Source organism: Hydra vulgaris, chromosome 11, assembly GCF_038396675.1.
Source record: "Hydra vulgaris chromosome 11, alternate assembly HydraT2T_AEP".
NCBI lineage: Eukaryota > Metazoa > Cnidaria > Hydrozoa > Anthoathecata > Hydridae > Hydra > Hydra vulgaris.
The window spans coordinates 32184038-32206015 of NC_088930.1; the positions used below are offsets into that span (position 1 = coordinate 32184038).

The 21978-nt window shown below is 28.0% G+C and overlaps 3 protein-coding genes and 1 long non-coding RNA gene across 8 annotated transcripts in view; 3 read left to right on the plus strand and 1 right to left on the minus strand.

Annotated features, from left to right (window-relative positions):
• LOC136087586 (uncharacterized) overlaps nt 1-10501 on the minus strand; it is a 144847-nt gene extending 134346 nt beyond the window's left edge. Inside the window, exon 1 of the mRNA XM_065810785.1 lies at nt 10321-10501. Coding sequence (XP_065666857.1) covers nt 10321-10380 — 60 coding nt within the window. The 5' untranslated portion in view covers nt 10381-10501. The remainder of the gene's footprint in view (nt 1-10320) is intronic.
• On the plus strand, nt 251-2949 carry LOC136087583 (uncharacterized). Of its 4 annotated transcripts, none has more exons than XR_010641906.1 (4): nt 251-950; nt 1150-1246; nt 1442-1550; nt 2764-2949. It is a non-coding gene; the product is annotated as an uncharacterized LOC136087583 (long non-coding RNA). The 4 variants fall into 4 exon arrangements; XR_010641905.1 differs by lacking the exon at nt 1442-1550 and adding an exon at nt 2009-2081; XR_010641903.1 differs by lacking the exon at nt 2764-2949 and having other exon boundaries at nt 252-950; nt 1442-1923.
• LOC136087584 (uncharacterized) lies at nt 3918-8156 on the plus strand. Its single transcript, XM_065810782.1, has 5 exons — nt 3918-4170; nt 4382-4622; nt 5289-6299; nt 6443-6794; nt 6906-8156. The coding sequence occupies exons 1-3, from the start codon at nt 4154-4156 to the stop codon at nt 5850-5852; spliced, it is 822 nt and encodes a 273-aa protein (XP_065666854.1). The 5' UTR covers nt 3918-4153; the 3' UTR covers nt 5853-6299; nt 6443-6794; nt 6906-8156.
• A 1529-nt stretch (nt 10502-12030) lies between the features above and the next one.
• On the plus strand, nt 12031-17408 carry LOC124813568 (uncharacterized). 2 transcript variants are annotated; one of them, XM_065810783.1, is made up of 7 exons: nt 12031-14694; nt 14998-15109; nt 15353-15436; nt 15820-16055; nt 16206-16423; nt 16681-16840; nt 17237-17408. In XM_065810783.1, exons 1-7 carry the CDS (start codon nt 14463-14465, stop codon nt 17392-17394), a joined length of 1200 nt encoding a protein of 399 aa, XP_065666855.1. In that variant the 5' UTR covers nt 12031-14462; the 3' UTR covers nt 17395-17408. The 2 variants fall into 2 exon arrangements, with proteins under 2 accessions (XP_065666855.1, XP_065666856.1); XM_065810784.1 differs by lacking the exon at nt 16681-16840 and having other exon boundaries at nt 14396-14694; nt 17237-17397.
• The last annotated feature ends 4570 nt before the right edge of the window (nt 17409-21978 follow it).

A 21978-nucleotide genomic window follows, 5' to 3' on the forward strand; every position in this document is an offset into this window, starting at 1 on the left:
TTCAAGTTATATATGTTTATAGTTTGCATATGTGTTTATATTATGTTCAAAATTAAAAAGTTTTTGATAAATATATGTATGTGGTAATATGTGTTATATAATTGTTTTATAAATGAATTTTTAAAATAGTATAAAATGTATCTATTGTGTATATAAATATTATAAGAAGTGTTTATATATGTGTTATAAATTTAAATAAATATATTGTGTTTTATAGTTAGTATATATGTTTATATTATGTTGTTTCCATGACATAAAAACAACATAATATAAACATATATACTAACTATAAAACACAATATATTTATTTAAATTTATATAACATATATAAACACTTCTTATAATATTTATGGACCATGTTTTCAAAGTGTGTGACTTGGCAAACGTGTTGAGCAAGATTTTGCATAAAGTTGTTATTTATGTTACTAATGTTGTTACATTTGGCTTACCTTTATGTTGGTGTCTATTGTTAAAAATTATAAGTGGTTTTATTATTGAAAGTCACTGCTTTTAATCATTCACTAAAAGCCACTCAAGAAAAGTCATTTTGCCACATATACATTTTGTTTATATCTTAATTTGAATTTTTAGAACCATGACGTACCAACATGAATTGTTTTCTAAAAGCTAACATGAAATAACAATACTTAACAACTACTACTCTCTTATCATGACATCTTATCTCTATCTGTTATATTGATTTGTGATTTATATATGATGTTTTTCTTTGTATTTACTTATCCATTACATTTTTTTATTTCAGATTTATCATATGATGGATTTATGCAATATAAAAGAACGAATATATGTAAATTTTTATGAATTTTTTAAAAACATCTGCTAATAGTTAGTCCAGTCAACGTTCAAACTTCAATTTTGCATATGTCATCTTTAAGTAGTTTCTAGGCTTTTCTAAATGTGTTTCTTATTCACATGGTTTTACAAGCAAGGTATGCAAGCAAATTTGAGCTGAAAGTTTTATTTTAGCCTTTAAGGAGAATTGGCGTTACACTTTTTTAAATTTAATTTGTTTAAATATAGTAGTTTTAACAAATAAATGTTTGTTTGTTCTTTGTTTTTTTACTTATTTGTTTTCAGATTCTTAAGAACTTGCCAACTTATCTAAGTAAGTTTTTTTTTTCTTTTTAGTGCAATTGGAAAGAGCTGAAAGTTATTTTTTAAAGCAATTGAAAAGAACTGAAGTGTTTTTTAGTTACTTCACACGGTATAACTGATACTGATTTGAGTAAGTTTACTATTTTGTTTTATTTTATATTGGATTTATTTGATATTTGATATATGTTATATTTGATATATATTTTATGTATTTAACATGGAAAACTGACTGTAATTTGTTGACACAAAAGTTTATAAACATAAATCTGCCTATATTTCAGTATATTTTATATTTCTCTGTATCTTTATAAATATTCTTTCTTAGAAAAAATAACAGACTAGAAAAAATAAATAAATTTCTTTGAAAGTAGTTGAAAAAAATGATGATGTATTTCCATATTTCATTGTGTAAAGTGTAATACCACTTTTTAAAGGTATGTGAATAGATATATAGGGGAACATGGGGCAAGATGACGACTGTTTCGAAAAACGCCTGTATCTTAGTCTGTCCAAAAAATAAAATTTACCTTTAGCTGGTGATGTAGCGATGTAATAAATCAAGTCAAACGAGGATAATAAGTTTTTTTCTCAATGTCAGAAAAACTTTTTTAATACTTAGCTTTCGTCACAAAAATAATATTTAAAAAGAAACCATTGATAAATCTAGTAAAATTAATCTACTTCCCTTTCAGCTAAAATCAACTGTTATATTTAGTTTTGCTTAAGAGATAACTGTAGGTCGTCATCTTGCCCCATTCGTCATTTTACCCCATGTTCCCCTATATATATATATATATATATATATATATATATATATATATATATATATATATATATATATATATATATATATATATATATATATATATATATATTTAAATAATTAATTTAGAGTAAAATATACTGATTGGCATTGCTTCATTTTTTTATACAAGATTGTGCATTTATTATTTTTATGCATTAAGGTAAAAATAATTTTGTGCATTGTAGTCAAGATTCTTTTTTAATTAAAAATAATTGATGTAAATAAATGTTGTTTAATATTTTTGATAAACGACTAATGTATGTAAACATATAAAAAGATATGGATTTCAATAAATCTTAAGTTTAAATAAAGTCTTTGATTAGAAAAGATCACAATTTGTAAGATTCTTTTACGTTCATTTATTCAGTTGCAACAATAGTAAGATTACTGGTAATATGTTTAATGATAATAGTTAAATTGAAATAGATAGTATTAGGCTCAACAAAGTTATTAATGTAAATGCTTATAGGCAACTTGAAAATAGTAGTCAAATGAAAAAAATAGATCATTTCTAAGAAATATTTTACGATTTGCTTGCTATTTTATGGTATAATTGTTTAAATTGTTTAACTATAATTGTCCCTCGATTGTTCAAATATTGTAATAAATAAAATCTTTTCAGTCCAAGTATTTAAGTTAATAAAATATTTTATTAAGTTGTGGTGTTATTTGCCAGTGTTACTACATTGTGTTGTCTAGCCTTTTTATAATCTTTTTTAATTATTCTGTAGTCACGGAATATATATTTTCTGTTATTATTATCCTAATTCTACTTACAATACAATGCAAATAGTACTTTTGTAATTAAAAATTGTAATTTTTTTTTTAATTTTATTTTTTAGGTATTTTCAGGCTTTCCGTTTCTGGTACCTGTGTTGTGACAGATTTTAAAAAGAACTCAACTGATGTTAATGCGGTCTTCGTCGTTAACTATAAGCAATGACGTTACTGAAAGGGAGTCAAAGTTAAAATATTTATAGATAAATTTGTATTTAATTTTTTAGATAATATATCAAGTTATTAATGTGTTTTTATTGTTATTAACGATTTAATAACTCATAACCCGTATTATGGGTTGCTTACTGCTAGTCATTATCATTATGTTATGAATTCATATAAGTTAACAAAATTGTATTGAATATTCTCTGGTTATCGTGTTTTATACGTGTTTAAATGCGAGTTTGATACTCAGTAGGCGTCGTATTGTATACCTGTCTACGCATCTGATGTCGTATTGTATACTGTCTGTATGCGCATCTGATGTCTATTTTTAATGCGCGTTTGACACGATAAAATGGCTAACAAATATTCGTAAATAATGCGTATTCTGGAAAGTTTTAAATGCGCATGTAATACCAGGAAAATATCGTATTGAATATTCTCTGGTTATCGTGTTTTATACGTGTTTACAAGAGTTTCAAATGCGAGTTTGATACTCAGAAGGCGTCGTATTGTATACCTGTCTTTATACGCATCTAATGCGTATTTCTTACGCGTATTCGACACGATAAAATGGCTAACATACATACCACATCGATACGTATTTAAACGAGTTTCTAATGCGCATTTACAACTAAATTTGCCGACTGGGAAATTGATTACTCACCTTTTTTTTTTAATAATATACTTCCGTTATAATCAATATTTTCGATTCTTTTCAATATTTTCAATTATTTCGGTAATTTCGATTCTTTGTAATAAAAACGGTAAATTTCAATTATTAATTAAAAAATCGTTTTTATTGTAAAGAATCGTTTTTATTACAAATACGTTTTAATAATGGCGTGTGAAATTAAATTCAAATTCATTCAAATTTAATTTACCTCCCCTAAGGGATTAATTAAAAAATCGTTTTTATTAATAAAAACGATTCTTTACAATTGTAAAGAATCGTTTTTATTACAAATACGTTTTAATAATGGCGTGCGAAATTAAATTTAAATTCATTCAAATTTAATTTCCCTCCCCTAAAGGATTCCCCTTTACCAGTATAAATAGTCGGGTTTTGTGAAAATCTAATCAGTTACAATTTATTGTTTCACAAACAACTCTTACAAACAACAACAACATTACAATTTACAACAATGTCTCAAGTTAATAATGCAATTTGGAATTACTTTACCAAACTACCAGAAGTGACAGTGAATTCTGTCACCAAAAAAGGAAACTTATAAATCTAGTTGTAATCAATGTCAAGCAGTGTTAACTTGCTGCCATGGAAGTACATCAGGAATGAGTAAACATTTAGGGTAAGTAATGTTTTTTCAATTTTTTCGGTAATTTTGATTCTTTTTAATATTTTCAGAATTTTTGCAATTTAAGTTAATATTAAGTAATGATTTACTTTATAAAATATAGGAGTTATTTCAATTTTTTCGATTCTTTTCAATATTTTCAATTATTTCGGTAATTTCGATTCCTATCCCTATAATTATTAAATTTAAATCTTTTTTTATACAGATCTCAGCACCCCATTCAAGCCAAAGCTTATCTTAAGGCAAAGAATGACAAGGTAGTGCAACTGGCTGCTGACAGGGAGGAAGTTGAAAAGGAGCTTGATAGATCTTCAAGTTTGAGAGGTTTCTTTCCAGCCACAACCACTAGTAAAAAAAGGGTGGATAACCTTAGTAAAAATTCTCCACAATCCAGTCAGCAAGGTGGTCATGAAAAACTTCAAGTAACTCTGGATGAGTATGTTAAGGTGAGAAAAATATTGTAATTTTTTAGTAGCTTAAATAATCGTTTTTATAACATTTTACCGTTTTTATTTGTAAATATTCGAATCAAAATCAAGCCCAAATTGGTAAATTGAGAAAAAATATTTCTTCAAAAAAAACTCGGATCTTTTGGGCGCCGTTTGGGCCATGCAGAAAATATTTTTTTCTCAATTTACCAATTCGGGCTTGATTTTGATGAAACTAATGTTAGAAATCTATTTTCATATTCAATTAGAAACATTTGAGCCCTTTTCCAAATTTATAATATACTTTAAAGTTTAATAACTCTGTAAATTAATAAAAAGTTAAATTTCCACACTAGACAACAATTTAATGATTCCAAATTAATGTCCTTTTTGCTCTAAACTCAATATTAACAAAGTTATTGAGGTTTAAAGTTTTTGATTTGACCTGTCACCTAACACGTGCATGTAGATTTAGTAAACACGTGTTTTTCAAACGTTTCAAAACTTTAAAGGCTTTTAACTTTAAACTTCTTTGTTTTAATAGATAGAGTGATTAGCACTGTCTCTAGAAACTGCAACAACTTACCCATATATATTAGGTTGTCAGGTCTTGTTTAACGTAATTTCGATTCCTTGCGGTAATTTCGATAATTTCGATATTTTACATTTTTTTTATTATTTCAGATAACTAAATGGGATTCACAAAGCAGCTGTCAGCTTGATTTTGATACAGTTCTCACTCTGGCCTGTATCATGTCAAATCTTCCTTTCAATATTGTGGAAACTCCAGGAATGAAGTTGCTCTTGAACTATTTGGCACCAAAAGCAATCATAAAAACACCAAAAACACTTGCTACAACAAAGCTTGAAATGATTCATCATAATGTTGAAAAGGCAATAACCAATCAACTTGAGGAAGAAGTACCAGAATGTGAAAGTGTAGCTTTTACATCAGATGGTTGGACTGCAAAAAATGGTGATCCTTTTGAATCTCTCACACTCCATTACATCAACAGTGATTTTGAGTTGAAAAAGTACAGTTTGGACTGCCAGGCTCATTTAAATAGGAAAACAGGTCCTTTACTTGCCAAAGGATTAGACACTATGATTTCAAAATATGAAGTCTTGGCAAGGCCTGACCTAGAAAGAACACGTGTGACTGATGGTGCAGCTAACATGAAGGCAGCTGTCAGTTTATCAACTTTATTGGACAAGCAATTGGTGTGTGTTGATCATGTGATCAATTGAACAATTGTTTGAAAGACACATTAGAAAATGGTGAGGTTAAGGTAATTGTTGATAAGTGCAAGAGACTTGCTCAAAGGACACATCAAAGCACTAAGGATTGGTATGAAATCAAACAAGAATGTGAATCTCTAGGGTGTAATCCAATCAAGCTAATCCAACCAGTGCAAACAAGATGGAATTCAAATGCAATGCTGTTCAAGTGTGTGTTAAGAAATGAGCAAGGTTTGAAGTCTGTCAGAGATAACAGCCTGAATGCAAACTTGACAATACTTATACCAAGTGATGAAGATTTTCAAGTAATTGCAGAACTTCATCCTTTCTTGGCAAAATGTCAAGAATACTCAGAGATTTGGTCCTCAGATAAAACACCTACAGTTCACAAGATCCACCAACACCTCTTTTCATTGATTACTATGTGCCATAGGACAGTTACACAAAATACTTCAGGTAAAAAATATTTTTTTGTGATTCTTTCGATTCTTACTAATAATTTCGATAATTATCAACAAATTTCGATTTTTTCGATTCTTTCGAATAATTATCAACAAATTATGCAATTTTGATTATTTATATATATATTTTTTTTCCAGGTTCAAGAATTGCTAAAGATGCAATGACCAGGTTTATAGAATACTTGGAAACTAGGATTCCAGATAAAGGCACTGAAGTTAATGACTTTAATCTCGCAAGTGTGTTTGATCCAGTTTATAGAGGTTATTCTATTACATTAATCAAGGGCAACAAAGATCATTTAGATGGAATAATAGACAACTGGTAGACAATCATCCAACTACCAGAGAATACAATGAGGCTTATGAGGCTTCATTGCCTTCTGCACAGCCAAACTTAGATGAAGATATGGATGATTTTGAGAGAATGGCCATGGAAAATGATGGAAATGATGCACCAACTTTGGCAGGACCATCAGAGCCTCCTCTAAAGGTAGATATTCAATTTTGTTAATAATAATTTCGATTCTTATAAATATTTCCGATACTTAAAAATATTTTTTCGATTCTTTGCGGTAAATTCAAATTCAAATTTTTTTTTTAGATGGAATTTAAGAGGTACTTGTCTATGCAAAAGCCAGCTAAGGATGTGAAGGTTTTGGAATGGTGGAAGGTCAATCAAAAGGAACTGCCATTACTAGCTGCTATGGCAAGGAAGTACTTGTGTCCACCAGTGACTTCATGCTCTTCAGAAAGGCTTTTTATATTAGGAGGAAATATTATTAGTGATAAAAGACACAATATGAAGCCAGAGACCCTTCAAAAAATAATGTTCATAAAAGAAAACTTTCCACTAGTCAAATCAAAAATAAGGTCCTGGGACAAAAAATGCCCTGGTGAACCAGGCTATCAGTCTCAACCTCTACCATCCACCTCTCAAGATCAACCTCTACCATCCACCTCTCAAGATCAACCTCTACCATCAACTTCACAGACTCAACCTCAACCATCTCCATCTACACAAACCCAATCAACCAAACAGACAAAAATGAAAAGTTTTTTGAAACCAAATGAATCACAGTCTCAAAGTCTACTACAAAGAGCTAAAAAAAGGAAACTTGTACTTGAATCATCAATGAAAAAATCACCAATTAAAAAAAACCCTATATATGATGCATCTAAAGATTTATTTAATACTGAAGCTAGTGATAGTTCTACTAGCGTAGCTCATAGCAGCGCTAGTAGTAGTCGCAAGGGCAGCAAGGACAGTGTCACTAATCTCAATGATAGTGATTTAGAATAACTGTATTTTTCAACTGTATTTCAACTGTATTTTTGAAAATAAAAATTAAAAAAAATTCAAGTTTTTCAATTCTTAGTAACAATTTCGATTCTTTGTGGCATTTTCGATTTTTTGCGATATTTTCCGCTAAGAACCGAAATTGGAACCAAAATTTACGGTAATTTCGATTATTGCTTAAAATTAGGAATCGAAAAGAACCTAAGTTATCGGTTCTTTATCAGAATCGGAATCGAAATTTACCGTAATTTCGATTCTTTCTTAAAATAAGGAATCGAAATTTACCGAAATTTCGAATCTTGCCTAAAATAAGGAATCGAAAAGAACCGAAGTTATCGGTTCCTTATCAAATTAGGAACCGAAATTTACCGAAGGAACCGTTTTTCGGTAATTCCAGTCTCTACAAATAATAATAATAATATATTTTAAGTATCATATAGAAAAAAACTATACTTTTAAAACATCAATTTGTAACCATTTTTGTAAAGTTCAATAAAATGTTGAGAAAAAAGTCAAAAAAAGGTTATTGATCTGATTTTATGTTACATTAAAAAACCAATTGAACGTTCTGAAATCCTACGTTGGTTTTTATTTTTTCCAAGATTTTGAGTTTTTTTGACCTTTAGATTTTGTTATTGAAAAAGGTACAAATCTAACTATTTTATTATAAATAAAAAAAATGTTCATAGCCTTTATTTACGATTACAAAATTTTTGATATTTGAAATACTTCGCCAGACAATTAGTTTTTTTTACTTTTAATAATAATAAAAACTTTTCAAAGCAATAAAAGACTTTTAGAATTGTTATTGAACTTTAAGTCAAAATATTTTATGTTCAAAGTTACTCTATTTGTGGGGTAGCATTGAATGACTAAATAAATGAAAAAAAAGACATTACTACGAGAAACAAATCTTTAGCCCTAGTTATTATATTTTGTGTTTAATCAAAACTGAAACAAATACAAGTTAATTGAGACAAAAGTGTTATTTGTCGTTGATTCTATTTGCAATTTATAATTACACTTATCCCTTAACTACGTGATGTATGTAAACTCTATCGCACCTTCTCCTACTTAAACCAGTCGATTTATGTAGACTTTGATGCATATATGACTTTATAGCAAAAAAATCTATATAAAATTCCTAAGCAAAAAGCTTAGATTAAAAAAACTAAAGGAAGTAAAAGGTTGTTTTTGTTGACTTTCATTTTAATTCTTATCGAAATTTTTCACTAGAAACTTTATTTTTAGTGTTTAAACATGCTAAAAAAAAATGGTTAAAGAAAATACAAAAGGATCAGCAAAAAAAAAAAAAAGGGAAAAGTGTTACGCGGTAGTGAAATTATAATTCTTCTAGAAAGAGCAATATTAACATTTAAATATTAAATCAACGAGTTAACATTCAACAAAATAACATTTAACAATATATTGTATGCGTTTTGAGCTACTCAATTTGTTTCAAAACGACTTTTTTTTTTCTTTTTTTATTCGTTTTATAAGGAGATGCTCCTTTAATTAGAAACTTGCTAATAGAGACTGCTAATGCACAGTGAAAAATTCACACATTTGAAAAAATGAAACTTTATTGGTTCTGAAGACGAAATAGTTTTTTAAGGAACCAAGCGCATTTTTTTGCGATTGATTAAAAAATATAAACTAAAAGGTGTTATTTTTTTTGGTGACGCAGATAGCAAAACTTTAAATAGCGTCAAAGATATTTCTACTAGGAAAGTTTTAGGCTCTTTCAAAAGCGTGTTGGAACCCGATTTTGGGTATTGAAATAAAAAGTGAGACAACCACCAAGGTTGTGAAAAACTGACAGATGCAACAATTCATCAATTGCGTTGAAGACTGACAGATACAATAATTCATCAATTACAAAGTTTTTTTTGTGTGGAAAGTAGACAGAGTACTGGTAATTTAGCTGTCATGAAATCAGCTGTGCTTGCCACTCTTTTTTATGTTACATCATCAAAAGTTACCAACTAGTGCTACCAACGTTATCAGATCTTCCCTTAGAAGCTGTACCAGACCTGCGTATTAAAAGCTAACTAAAGAAGATGAGCTTCGAAAAAGTCTTGACGGAAAAACACAAAATCTAAGTGATTCCTTTAATGGAAAATTTAGGATTGAATATCAAAAACCAGACGGTACTTAGTTTGGCCTCAATTATTCAGTCACCAATTATTCAAATAGTATCATCAAAGGTTCATAGTGCCTTTTTTATTAGTTTCTTTCTAAAACCTGGCTAGCGCAAATGCTATTTTGTGCTTATTTAGGGTTATTTTTTTTTAGTTTAAAGCACATTTAATTATTGCATTAATTGTTTATTTATATTATTACTGTTTCTAGCGTCTATTTTAAAATGGAGCGTGATATATCCCTTACGTTATTTGAGGTATGGTTCAGATTTTATTTTCAAATTTTTGAAAAATCATGAACAATTTAACACAAAGTCCTTCTAAACTAATAAATAAGATTAAATAATAAAAAAACAAAACAAATATAAGATAATAAAACATTAATTTACCAAGTTTTGTTATTATTTAGTCAATAAAAAAGTGATTAATCCTTTAATAATATCCCCACCTGTTTATTTTTTCTAATCTCTCCTCTGAGTTATTATATTAATTTTGATCAACTCATAAAAATAAGTTTTAAAATTTACGGCGTTTAAAAACTTCTAGTAAAAAAATAACAAACAAATAAATATAGTTACCTGCTTCATACTGAATATATCTACATATAACTTGATAATAAAAAAAACTTTCAACGACATTCAATTGCTTTTTTTTTTTTCGCTTTTTAATTTTTAATTTCCTTTAGTTTTTAAGAAAAAACTAAAAGATTCAAGTATTTTTTAAATGAATTTTCAATGCATACCATGTATTATATCGTGTAATTTTCAATGCATATCGGAAGTCTTTTATTAGTTACACGTATTAATATTTTAGCTTTCAATTTTAATTTTTTTTTTTGTATTGATGAAAAAAAATTATTCGAGTGTCACGTATTTTTTCCATTGATCGAAAAAGTTTCTCAAAGCTATACAATCTCTTAAACAATCATACAAATCTCTTAAAAATATGAGGAAAAAAATAATAAACGCAAACATAGCATTTGGAAAGTTCAATTTTCTTTTCTTAGTTTAGATTCAATTTTCTTTTCTTAGACTTTCTTAGTTTTTCTTTAATAAACAACCTTTATACAGGTTCATTAAAAGCTTAGTGAACGCGAGACAGCAAATTCGGAGCAAATCAATAACATCTTGTGATTGAAAGTACTTGTTGAATAGTAATACTTATTAGAAAAATTACTATCATATATAATTCACTATTACTAGTGCTAGTTTAAGGCTAAAGCAATTTTAAAACTAAACCCGTTATCAAAATCAAGGTCTTTTTCAAGCTCAACTCCCAGCAAACCATGACACTTGGGTCCCGCGCCGTTTTTGTCTGGGCTAGTCTGGGTTACCCAGCCTGGGTTCAGCGAGGTTTTAGCGTCGGTTTCAGTGTGGGTCCCGTGTAGATATCCCGAACCATCGTGAGCATGAATTCCATCGCTAACATTATTTAATTTAATTTACTTATATTAGCGACTTGAACATTTTGGGGTTTTAATTTATAGATTTATCTATTTTATATACATAGTGTTTATTTATACATAGTATTTATTTATATGAAACGTTTATATAAACGTTTATATGTTTTGTATGAAATGTTCATACAATTTTAAAAACATTTAAATTTTATTTATGCTATTTCGTATAATGAAATATTTCATTATACAAAATAGTTTAAACTATTTTGTATAACCCATGTACTTGTTATAATGATCATTGTATATATATATATATATATATATATATATATATATATATATATATATATATATATATATATATATATATATATATATATATATATATATATATGTATATATACATATCGATATATATATATATATATATATATATATATATATATATATATATATATATATATATATATATATATATATATATATATACAATGATATATATATATATATATATATATATATATATATATATATATATATATATATATATATATATATATATATATATATATACACACAATGATATATATATATATATATATATATATATATATATATATATATATATATATATATATATATATATATATATATATATATATCATTGTATATGTTAATTATATTATTTTATATATTGCGCAAAAATTCGTGTTTCATCAGGTAATCTGTTAATTGTTTCATTAGATATATCTGATGAATCATGCAACAGATTACTTGATGATAATTATGATGATGATGAAAATAATGGTTAGCTGAAGCATTTATAACCCTTGCACATCTTAGCTAACCATAATTTTTTATTTGTCTTTACATATTTATTATTCAAGAAATAGCTGTTATCAGAAAACATCAAACACAATTAAAAATTATAATGGCAACATTTAACGTTAATTTCAAGATGTGTTCCGATAGAACAAAAAGAAGAAGAATTAATTCAAGAGTCTCAAATATACTGACAGAGTTATTTCAAAAAGATAAATATGAAAGTATTTCCATGCTAGACAATCCTGCTATTACTTCAAGGACATTGGATGACATAAGCTTTAGTAATTTAAAAAAAGGTTTTGATCAGAATGTAAATGGACACAAAAATCGAAATGAATGTTTAACTACTTTTGATAGATCACAAACCAAGTATTCAGAAATGCTCTCTGATAGTATTGAAAATAAATCAAGTGTTGATTTTGATTATAGTAGATGTGATTTGGAAGCTGATGAAGTTAGCAGCACCTTAAGTGACGATATTGATGATAATAATAAAAATGATGACTGTACATTAGGAAATATGTTGCAGGATTGGGCAATAACCTATCGTGTATCTCATTCAGCTTTAGGAGGTTTATTACGTATATTGAGTCCGTTACACTCTGAGCTTCCTACTGATTCAAGAACTCTTTTAAATACTCGTCGGAATATTGATATCAAGCATGTTGCAGGTGGAGAATATTATTATTTTGGGGTGCAGTATTGGATACAAAATATTTTTAAATTCAATCTTCCCAATTCTCAAGTTGAACATTTACATATTAATATTAACATTGATGGTATACCACTTTTTAACAGCAATTCTATTTCTTTTTGGCCAATTCTTGGTTCACTGAAAGAGTGCCCATTAGGTGGAACTTTTCCTATTGCTATATATAGTAGTGCAAAAAAACCTACTTCTCTTGATGAATATCTAAATGACTTTGTTTCAGAAATAAAGAGCTTAAAACAACATGGCTTTTTATTTAATAATAAAACTTATATAGTGAAAATTGATGCTATAATATGCGATGCACCAGCAAGGGCTTTCATTAAATGTATTAAACCTCACTCTGGTTATAATTCATGTGAGAGATGTATGCAGCGTGGCAAATGGTGTAACAAAATTACACTACCCAATATAGCAGAACCACTAATTACAGACTTAATCTTTACTGAGCGTCAATATTTTGAGCATCATGTAGGTACTTCACCATTGGAGGAGTTGGGTTGTGGTATGGTTACAGAATTTCCATTAGATTATATGCACCTTGTGTGTTTAGGTGCTATGCGTAGGATTCTGTTTCAATGGATTCATGGACCGCGTGGGGATTGTAAGCTATCTCAGTTACAATTATCCATGATATCTGACAACTTAGCTGTTATTTGTAAACACATCCCAAGAGAGTTTTCACGAAAGCCACGATCTCTTTTAGAATATAAAAAATGGAAAGCGACTGAATTAAGACAATTTTTATTGTACACTGGGCCTGTTGTCTTAAAAAATGTCCTAAAAGACACAGTTTATTCAAATTTCCTTGATTTGTCTGTTGCCATAAGAATATTGCTCAGCCCAAATTTGTTGTCAAAAAATCTTGACTATGCCGAACAACTATTAAAATACTTTGTGGTCACATTTTCAAAGTTATATGGTGAAAATCAACTTGTATATAATATCCATTCTTTAATACATTTACCAAGTGATGCTAAACGCTATGGTGTTCTTGATAACGTGTCAGCGTTTAGATTTGAAAGTTACCTAGGAAGATTGAAAAAATTAGTTCGCAAGCCTCAAAATCCAACTGGTCAAGTGGTACGCCGAATTATTGAAGGGCACTGCAACATCAATCAAGACACTTCCAATAAAAAAGAACCAATCTTGAAGAAAATTCATTTAGATGGTCCTATGCCTGTTGAATACCAATCTTATATCCAATTCAAACATTACCATGGACCTGATTATTTTGTTTCCACATCAATTGGAGATAATTGTTTCAAGGTTGAAAATAAGTTAGGAATTGTAAAAAATATTTTGCATAATTCCACCTTTGCTGAGCCTAATGAAGCTTTAGTTGTGTTTGAAGAGTTTGAAGATATGGAACTATTTTTTTCAGATCCAGTTAGTTCCATTTCGCTTGCAATATACTTTGTTACCAAACTTACTGGCATAAGACGAACCTTTCCTATTGCTAGTCTCATGACCAAGTATATTCTACTCCCTTTTAAACAAGGATTTGTTGCTTTACCTCAAATGCATTTTTCATAATTTTTAATGAAATTGTTTTCAAGTTTTTTTCATATTAATATAGTTTACAGTGTGAATGTTTAATATACGATTTGTTATTCCATAAATAAATAAATATACAAAAATATCTATTATGACAAAAATTATTTTGGATTATTTTCATTTGATTTTAAAAAATTAAAGAAAGAGTAAGTCATAAGCTTTATGATTACATGACTTATTATTGTTTATTTAATTTCTGCAGTACTTTTTACAATAATAAATTTTAAAAAATGTATGCTATTCTCGAATATATTGAGACTCAAGAGATTGATTTTCTGCCAATCAAGTGGATGGTTGATAGACTCAACTGGGATGTTAATAATTTAATCAAAAATAAAACTGTTTTAAATTTTTACTATCCACCAGCAAAATCAGCGAACAAAGTGTTGAATGCCAAAAAAACATGCAGCAATCCAGAAGAACACTGGCTTTTATACAAAGTACGAATTCTGGGAACTGCAAGTAAGTATTGTTAAATTTTTTGAGATTCTTAGTGTTTGTCTTTTAATAGAAAATTTAAAGGTCCTTTAGGGACTATCAATTAGTCATATACAAAATGCTTTGGTAGTGGTAGAAAAAATATCTCTTCTTTCTCCTATTTCCAAAATATATTGTCTGTGCAAATTTTCAACAGCCAAAAATATACATAGACTTGCAGGAAGTTAAAACTAAAATTGTTTAGAGCATAATATTTAACTAATGTTGTTTATATTATTTTTCTGAATATTCAAATCAATGTACACAAAATATAAGTAATTTTTCTAGACACTCTTAAAAGTGCAAAAGAAAAAACAAAGCTGGCTGAAGAGACATCCAATGTTGATTATGATACAGATGATTCTGGTGATTGTAGAGATATGGAAACACGGAAAATTAGGTTTGTGATTTCAAGCAAGATTTACTTTTGTTCAGAGTTACAAAAAAAATTTAGCATATGCTTATTTCAAATTTATTTTTAACTTTTAGAAATATACTTGGTGGTTTTCAGATTTACAGATTATTTTCAGACTTTTATTTTTTATTTTTGTATATTGGTTGTTTTAATAATGAAACCAATTAATTAATTAATTTATTTTTATTTATTTTATAATTATAATTTAAAATAATAATTGTTTTATAGAAAAAGAAAACATTCTTTCATCTATGAAAGTGAAGTGGATAATGATAAAGTTGAAGACTTTTTTCAAGAAAGCCTAATAAAAGAGTAAGATAAAGTTCTATTTTTATAATGTATATAATATTATGAAAAGAATTATAAATAAACTAGTATTATGATTTTCTTATTTTTATTTATATTTTCAGATTTTTATAGAAGAGAGATGTGAATATTGTCTTTAATAGATAGGGTATGTGGAATAGTTAGGGGTGTCATTAAATTTGAAAAACTAGTAGTGAGGTGGATTTAATAGGCGATTGGTAAAGTTTATTGGGAAATTTAATACCCATAGGCTGTTAAAATTTATATTTGAATTAAGGAAATATAAAATGGTTTAATTTTGAGTGTGGATAGACCTGCGAGTAATAGTTTAAAAGTTTAATATAGCCTATAACATTTACACTTAGTTTGTTTTCTAATTGTTATTTCAGAAATACTAACACCTGTGGTTTTACAAAACCAACACCACCTGAACACTTGAGGGCAATGCAATCAAGCTCACATAAGTCTCAGGTTAAAATTAAGGAAAATGCATCAAAATACCTAAATTATGCACAATCCAATCCATCTGATGGCCAGCCTAGTGTACTACAACCTGATGTGTTGTCCAGTCAATCAAAAACTATTGTAGAAACACCAGCTCATGTATTAAGTTCGATCAACTCATGTAAGCTTGTTTTTAAAAGTTGCACATTTCTTTAATTAATAATTTTTTATAAGTTCATTAAAATTAGTTTATCAAACCTATGACTGTATAATAATTTTTAATTAACATTTTATTTACATTTGATAATTAAAAAAAATATATATGATTTAGCTGTTCTTTTGGAGAGGTTGATAACAACCCTTGAAGAGATAAAAGAAAATCAAAAGACTCATTCTGTAATGTTGCAATCCATTATGCGACAAATAAATACACCACAGGTGGAAAAAGATAATGAAATGCATATAGGCATTCACCTTCCAATTTCCAGTCTCAAAGATATGGATGATTTGGAGGAGCAGTTAAAAGATCGATCAATCAAGAGAACATTGGTGATAAATAAAGATTTTTTTTTTTTGATTTATTGGTTTATTTTAATCTATGTTTGCCCCCAATCCTTACGAGACCTGCCTTGCCTCTTTTTTTAAGACCTCCTTCCCTTTATTATATCTTGACCAAAAAAAATTTGTACAATGTTAGACTAGCAATGCAATCGGTCATAAAACTAATAATTCAATTATCTCCTAATTTAATTCCATTTATTATTTATTTTTTTTACTAAAAAAATCAAATTTGTTACTTTTTTAAGACTTGTATTGTGTCTAATATTGGTGGAAGCTCATTGGATGATGCCATCAAAAGAATGATGAAATTTGTTCTGTCTAATAATCTTGGAAGATTGTGCAATCTCTCTGGACAGTCTGGAAAAGTATGTTTTTCAAAACTGGAAATATTTGAAGTAGTCTGCGGTAAGTTTTGCTTTTCACATAATAAATCCTATATTATTTTAAATATATTTGAATATATTTAAATTAATATGTAAGCATAAAAATAATATATTTGCTTATAATTAATGTTATGTATATATATATATATATATATATATATATATATATATATATATATATATATATATATATATATACATATTCATTGACACGCTTAAATCCTGATATGTTGACATTACAATTACATGTTTACAATTAGACATTTAGTCATAGGCTATTTAATTTATGGCATTGCAATAAATTACTATTTTTTACTTTAAACCTATTGGTTTAAATGTTAGTAAATTTTTTTAAAAAGGATTTAAAACCTTTTAGTTATATTTACTAACATTTATTATTATTATCATTTGTGTTTAGGTGCAGTTAAAAGAAATGCATTGACAGCTAATGCAACCCAAAAGGAGATAGAGGTCGAGTTGCGCAAATGGTTTTCCAACGCCCGAGATCGAGGCCAAGACAGCCGGAAAAAAAAATCTTTATCAGATAATGCTGATCTGTTGTTATCAGAAATATAGTTAAACTTAAAAAATATTCGACTATTAAATAAAATATATAGACTTACTATCGTTCTAGGAGATTTGAGGATTGCCGTACGGTGATACTCGTGCGTGTGGTCAGACAAGTCGTAATCTGATCAGTATAGACAATTAAGCTTAAAAACAGTTTTATTACCATATCCCGCGATCAACCCTCCTAAAAACGTACCCATGCGGTTCCCGTGCGGGACCCTTCCAAAAACGTTCCCATGCGGTTCCCGTGTGGGCCCCCTGGACAAAACCTTGTGGGTCCCGACTGGGATTCCCGTACGGGTCCCATACTTTAAACAATGCGGGCCCCGTGTGGGCCCCGTGTTTTTTGGCTGGCTGGGCTAGTGATAAGGAGCTTGATGAAAAAAATGTTTCGTATCCTGCAGTTAACTTTGGTGATGTTTTGTATGTCTTTGACCAAGTAAAATAATGATATTTTGCATACTTGTGTGTCAAGATGCGTCTTTAGTTCAACACCTAGGTTTTCGTTTTGATGGAGTAATTTTTAAAGGTAAATTAATTAAATGAAAAAATAGAAAGCTTAATTGGCTTTTTCAAACTCAAAATTATCGAGTGACTTTTGAAAAAAATGTTGAGGTCATGGATGATGCACTCTCCCTTAAAGAAAACTAGTAACTCTTTAGCTGTAGAAAGTCTTTCAAACTTTGATTCTGAGAATGAACTAATTATGCGGTGAAAACCTAATCTTAAAATATTTTGTCATGAATCTAATCCGAACCATATAAAAGTTTTCACAAAATGGAGTTGGAGTTTAGAATTCAACTTTGAGAATCAATTTAATCCAATGACGATAAAAAAATAATACCGATTGCGTATTAAGACTTTATTTAAAGATCTTTTTTAACCGTTAACATGAAGTTAATTGACTTTCTTTTAAGTCAATTTAAGCAAACATAAACAAATAAACAAACATATTATTTATAAAATATTTGCTCTATTTATACAAAATCGTAAACCGTTAAACAAATAATTTATGTTTTATAGTTAAATAAGTTATTTATTAATTATCGCCTACTATCTGGTTCTTTTTATTCGTCGAACAAAATGTGGAAGTTACCACAAGTAATTTGCGAATAGCGTAAAATATTGTATGAATAATATTTTCTTAATTAATATTAAAAGAACAAAAACAAGTTGAAGGTGAAGTCAGTAAGCGATGTGAGATAATGTCAAGTTTGTTTGATGTCATTAGGTTCTTAGCCAAATAAAATTTATTTTTAAGAGGTCACTCAGAAGATTTTACTGAGAAGGTAAAAAGTCAAAAAAAGGTCATTGAACAGGTATTAGAAGATAAGTATTTTTCAACGATGTTGGGCAGCACCCCTTTGACTTCTTAAAAGATCAAACCAGCAAAGTTTTACATAACGTTAGAATAAATGAAAACCAAGTGTATGTTGCGTAATCCTTTGTTGATTTCATTGACACAAAAAGGGGAAAAAACTATGGTACAGTTATTATAATTTTCTCCTCCTTGATCACTGGTCAAAGTGTCACAATGGAGTGCAAGAGAGGAGATGCAGTAAGTGTTGTAAAAAGTATTCAAAAAACTTAAATGCTGTAAAGCAGTTAAATTGTGAAGTGGAAATAGATGTAATAGATCAAATGCTGGGATACTGTTGGTTGCATTGAAATCACTTTTGTACTTGGATTGTGGAATTCAGTCCTTCGGAAATAAAATGATACATAGATCTACCTCTAAACAAAAGGATTGAACATAAAAAAAGTGATATCAAACTAGAAGTTTTTAAAACTATTTTTAATTGAGAACAGGGATCATTTAATTAATAAAAGAGTTGTTTATGACAAAAAAATTTGTGATATTTGGGTCATAATCATGGATCATTGACATATATAAATGATGCTGCTTTGTCATATGAAAAGAATCAAAGAAGGAAAATGTTTTTGTCTCTTGACTGAGTGATCCAAAAAATCGTTACAAAAATTTGACAAAGCTTCACGTTCTTGCTGGAAAATGCCAATTTACCCTATCATATGTTTTAAATGATAAATACAGGAAAAAAGATATAACATTTTGTTTTTAATTTTGCTTATGTAAAACAAAATTCATTCAAACGCATATGGCAAAGTCTTAGAGAAATTATTGATAAAACTAAAATCATGCCCCTTAATGAAGGAAAAAAATTAATGAAGAAAACATGTATCTCGTGAAATAGCAATTGAACTAAACTAATTTTTTGTCTCAATCAGACCTAACTTAGCACAAAATATTCCAAATATAAAACAAAACAATATTCGTCGATATTTCGTCTATTGCAATAACTAATCTTGATTCTTTTAAAATATCATTCGAGGTATTTGAATCTGAATTGTTCAAAAAATATGAGTATAACTTTGGGGCTGCCCATAAATTAAATCACGCGCTAGGGAATAAGGGGATGGAGGAGGGTTTATTGGTTTTCTGATGACTCGTACGGGATTTGTTAAAAGTTTAAAAAACTAAAAAATTAAATGTTGTGACTAGGGGGAGGGAGTCGTCAAAAATGGTTGAAAATTGCGTCATGTAATATGTAATATTATGGACGACTCCGTACGCATCTTCATTAACTTATCTAAAGCCTTTGCTGCTATAGACCACAAAGTTCTTTTTAAAAAACACAAACAATATGAATAACTGAAAATCATACAAATTATCACTTAAAATTAAAAAAACTAATTGGACTTTCTTTCATTCAACTTTAAAAAAAATATAATTCCAAATAAAATACCTTCCTTTTTGTTGATAACGTCGAAATAAACAGTGTAAATTTTTAGGTGTTTATATTGATGATAATTTTTCATGATAAAATCTCATTGAAAATTTATGTAACAAAACTTCAAAATAGGAATTTTATTTTATGTAAGAAGCTTTTTGAATAAAAAAAACTCAAAAAATCAATTATAATTCTCGTTTATTTATAGCCATATCAACTATTCAAATATTATATGTGCTAGTATCAACAAAAGCAAATTTCAACCTCTTCATTGTCATAAGAAGTATGTAGTACATTTTAGTGAACTTTTTACCAATGCAAAGGCATTTTCCAAAAAAAATGCAAATGTTTATTCCAACTTTTTAAAATAGACCCGAGCCGGAACATCGGATCTATTTTAAAAAGTTGTGAATGAGAGAGACGGTCTGCGTTGGATATTATTCTTATGGCATGTTATTGTTAGTTAAATAGTTTCTTTAGTTTTTTTTTATTGGTGCTGCACCAAGCAATATTAGCATAATTGAGATAACAATGAATAAAAGAGAAGTAGATATATTTTAAGCAAGTTTGATTTAGATAAGGTTTTACCTTATAAAGTATGCCAATATTTTTAGAAATTTTATTTTCGATTAATTTTAAGTGGTTTATCCATGTGATATTTTCGTCAAGAAGAACACCTAGAAACTTCATTGAGTGTTCTCTTTTTATAAATTGATTCCCAATGCTAATATTTGGGAGATTTAGAGGAATTTCGTCTCTTTGATAAAAGCGATGAAAAAAAATTTACTTAGTTTTGGTTAAGTTTAATGACAATTTATTTGTATTAAACCATTCAGTTAATTTTAACAGTTCTTCGTTGACTGTTTTAAATAGAGTTTTTATTTATTAACATTATTTATTAATCTAAAAATCTTAAATGTTTACCAAATAAATATATATCATCATTTAATTTTTATGTATAAAATCAATAACGATACGATGCCAAATATTTTAAAATGCTTTTTAAAAAAATACAGCACAAATACCTTACTAGACATGCAAACAACAATTATGTTCAAGCTAAAAATCACTTTGAAGCCACTAAGTTTTCTATCACAGCTAGAGGCCCACAACTATGGAGTAAAGTAATTAGAAATGACATCAAAACGCTTGCAAACATAAATATTTTTAAATCAAAACTAAAAGAAATAATTTTAATTTATCAAAACATGAAGGACTTCTTCTAGAGCTATATTTATTTGTTGGCCTTTAAAATATTGTATAGTATATTTTCATTTTATTTGCAAAGGTTTAAAACTTAGTTCACTAAAAAACTTATTTTTTATTTTCCTTTTATGAAAATCTAAAGGTCTTGCTATAGAAGTTTAAATTCTTTTTATTATAATCCCTAATTAAGAATTCTTAAAATAATTAAAAACATTTAAAATAAAAAAATTATTAAAAACATTTATATATAGTTTCGAATATCTTTTTTGTTTGTTTGTTTCTTTTTTATTTTTGCTTTGTGTTCAATTATATTTGTATATTTTACCAATACGAGAGTTGTAATTATTTTAAAGTTGGAATAGAAGCTTGTGAAATTACTAGCGCTGAATTGTTTTCACAAAACAACGCCGATTAGTTTGCACTAAGTTTGCCTAAATATATAAGTTTCTTTTTAATAAACAACTATATTTACATTCGAGTTCACAAATTCAAATTACGCAAACTAAAGTGTAAACTTTAATTTGCGTATTTTTCCGTAAATATTCTTTTTCCCTCAAGGTTGGTAATATTTGGAATAACTAGCCGTCTGACATCGTTAATGCCAAAAATATGAAGAGCTTTAAAATTAAAATTA

What these genes read in the sequence shown, in the direction of transcription:
- LOC136087584 (XM_065810782.1), top strand. An exon ending in CTCTGGATGAGTATGTTAAG is followed by an intron (nt 4,623 to 5,288) that starts GTGAGAAAAATA and finishes TTATTATTTCAG; the next exon opens with ATAACTAAATGGGATTCACA.
- LOC124813568 (XM_065810783.1), top strand. Translation starts at nt 14,463, where the DNA reads ATGTATGCTATTCTCGAATATATTGAGACTCAAGAGATTGATTTTCTG. An exon ending in ACGAATTCTGGGAACTGCAA is followed by an intron (nt 14,695 to 14,997) that starts GTAAGTATTGTT and finishes TAATTTTTCTAG; the next exon opens with ACACTCTTAAAAGTGCAAAA. An exon ending in GATCAATCAAGAGAACATTG is followed by an intron (nt 16,424 to 16,680) that starts GTGATAAATAAA and finishes TACTTTTTTAAG; the next exon opens with ACTTGTATTGTGTCTAATAT.